Source organism: Leptodactylus fuscus, chromosome 7 (assembly GCF_031893055.1).
Source record: "Leptodactylus fuscus isolate aLepFus1 chromosome 7, aLepFus1.hap2, whole genome shotgun sequence".
In the NCBI taxonomy this organism is placed as follows: domain Eukaryota; kingdom Metazoa; phylum Chordata; class Amphibia; order Anura; family Leptodactylidae; genus Leptodactylus; species Leptodactylus fuscus.
In genome coordinates, this window is record NC_134271.1 from 140,624,279 (window position 1) to 140,626,715 (window position 2,437).

The window sequence follows — 2,437 nt, forward strand, 5'->3', positions numbered from 1 at the left end:
AATATAAAATAACATGAATTAATTTGGGGGGAAGCTCTTGACCAGGTGATATCACGTTCCTTCCAAACTGCATCGATTTTATCCGTCTTCCTCCTCTACCTGCTGGCCCTATGGCTTGGAGGTAGGGACCCTTCTGCATGTTTTTTGGGAGTGTGCTGCTCTGAGGGATTTCTGGAACAGGGTTCACAGGGTGTTTTGTCAGATTTTCCACTCTCCCTTCCCTTCCACTCCAGCCTTTTTCTTGTTCCATCTCTCGGACTTTCCTCTCCGCATGTATCGTAGGTCCTCTTTGCACCATATGCTCAATGGCGCCAGGGCCTGTATCCCGGAACTGTGGAAATCGACCAAGCCCCCCTCCCTCCATCATTGGATCCGTAAGGTGGAGGATATCAGGGTTATGAAGGATCTCACCGCCTCTCTTCGAGATGACACGCAGCCTACATGGACGCTTGGATGCCTTGGCTTCTTTTCCAAGGTACTCAAACACACAGGGACTGTGCCCCACGTTGCGGAAATGCAGCTTTTTTTGTTGAAGATTTTGTTGCGGTTTTTTGAGCCAACACTAGGGTTGAGACGATCTTGAGATTTCAGGATGGATTTAAAAATCCGATTTCCGATCGTTTTCCAGCCGATCACGATCATGAAATTTGCTCGACCGCTGATCGGAATCCGAGCTTTTCCCATCCCGATCGCTCAACTGTATTAATGATATATACATGGATGGGGTTGAGCCGATCATGAAATAACCTCTGATCTCATTCCTGCCGGAAAAGATTGGGATCAAAATTCCGATCACGATCGTGAAATTACTCGATCGCCAATTGGAATCCAATCTTTTCCAATCCCAATTGCTCAACCCTAGCCAACACCAGGACTAGATTAAGCATAAGATAGAAGTATATGAGCTTTCTATACATTTCTAATTCCATTTGTAGCCTTTCTTGGCATTGGCTCAAAAAATCGCAACAAAATCTGCAATAAAAAAAGCTGCGTTTCCGCCACGTGGGTCCCTGACCTTAAAGTGGTCTTCCTGTGGATAAGCCATGAATCTCTAAGACTGAAACACCTCTCTACAAAGATATGAACAAATTGATGATAATAACAAGGTTGGTTCTTCTAGATCTCGGCCTTAGTCAGGAGGAGTTGCACTAGTTATAGTGACTTTTCTTCCTCTTCAGTTGAGTGATGATGGTGTTTTTCACGTCCTTGTTCCTTATACTATATATAATAGGGTTCAACATCGGGGTCACTACAGTATAAATTAAGGGCAGTACCTTGTCTGTTTGATTAGAAGTAAATTTTTTTGGTTGTGGTTGCAGATAAATGACCATAATAGTCCCATAGTAGAGGGTAACAACAGTGAGGTGAGAAGCACACGTGGAGAAGGTTTTCTGCCTTCCTTGTGATGAAGTTATCTTCAGAATACTGGAAATAATATGGACATATGAGATCAGAACCAAGAAAAAAGAACACGCAGCAATAATTGATCCGGTGATGTACATATATAACTCATTGAGAAAGGTATCACCACAAGACAATTGTATCAAAGCTGGTGCCTCACAGAAGTAGTGGTTGATATCGAGATAATTGCAGAATGGAAGCTGGAATAAGAGGTTCACCTGCACAAAAGAGTCAATAATTCCGACACTCCATGACCCCACGATTAAATACAAGCACAACATCTTGTTCATTATGGTGGTATAATGTAATGGTCTACAAATTGCGACAAATCTATCATAGGCCATTACCGCTAGTAGTATACATTCTGTATCACCCAAGATTATGGAGAAGAACAACTGTGCTGCACATCCCAATAAGGAAATACTTCTGTCTTTGGCCAAGGTGTTCTTTAGGAGGACAGGAGCAAAGGAGGAGGAGAAGAAGGTGTCAATGATGGAGAGAGTGGTTAGAAAAAAGTACATGGGGCTATGGAGTCTTGGATTGATCCTCACAGTGATGATCAGAAGAAGATTCCCTGATATTGTCATTAAATACGTTACCAATAATATTACAAAGGAGATAACTTGTAGGTGAGGAACATTGGACAACCCAAGTAAGATGAACCTTTGTGAAGTAGTTTGGTTTATTTGTTCCATCATTTTCATTTAGCCCTTGACATATCATGAGAAAAGAATTAGCCAAAATATACTTTACTAACAAAATTTCCAAAGCTGGTCCTATATTGGATAGGATCACAAATGTTGGGTAATGATTCCAATTTGTCTTGAAAGTAATTCAGACATTGTCACAATATATTAGCCCAAACCTTGAAAGGCTACAAATCACCCTCCTACACTGGGTGGTCACACATAGTTACCAAACCATGTTCTGTTTATAAAAGGTGCTCACCTTGTGATACACATATCTGGACATGTCCATCCAAGAGGAAACGTAAAGGAGGACACATCTGTACAATCATAGGTCTCACTGAACATAA

General features: G+C 41.6%; 1 protein-coding gene across 1 annotated transcript; it reads right to left on the bottom strand.

The window, feature by feature from the left end:
* Positions 1 to 1,148: 1,148 nt before the first annotated feature.
* On the bottom strand, positions 1,149 to 2,096 carry LOC142213403 (olfactory receptor 10A3-like). The gene has a single exon (XM_075281719.1). It carries the CDS (start codon positions 2,094 to 2,096, stop codon positions 1,149 to 1,151), a length of 948 nt encoding a protein of 315 aa, XP_075137820.1.
* Positions 2,097 to 2,437: the final 341 nt, after the last annotated feature.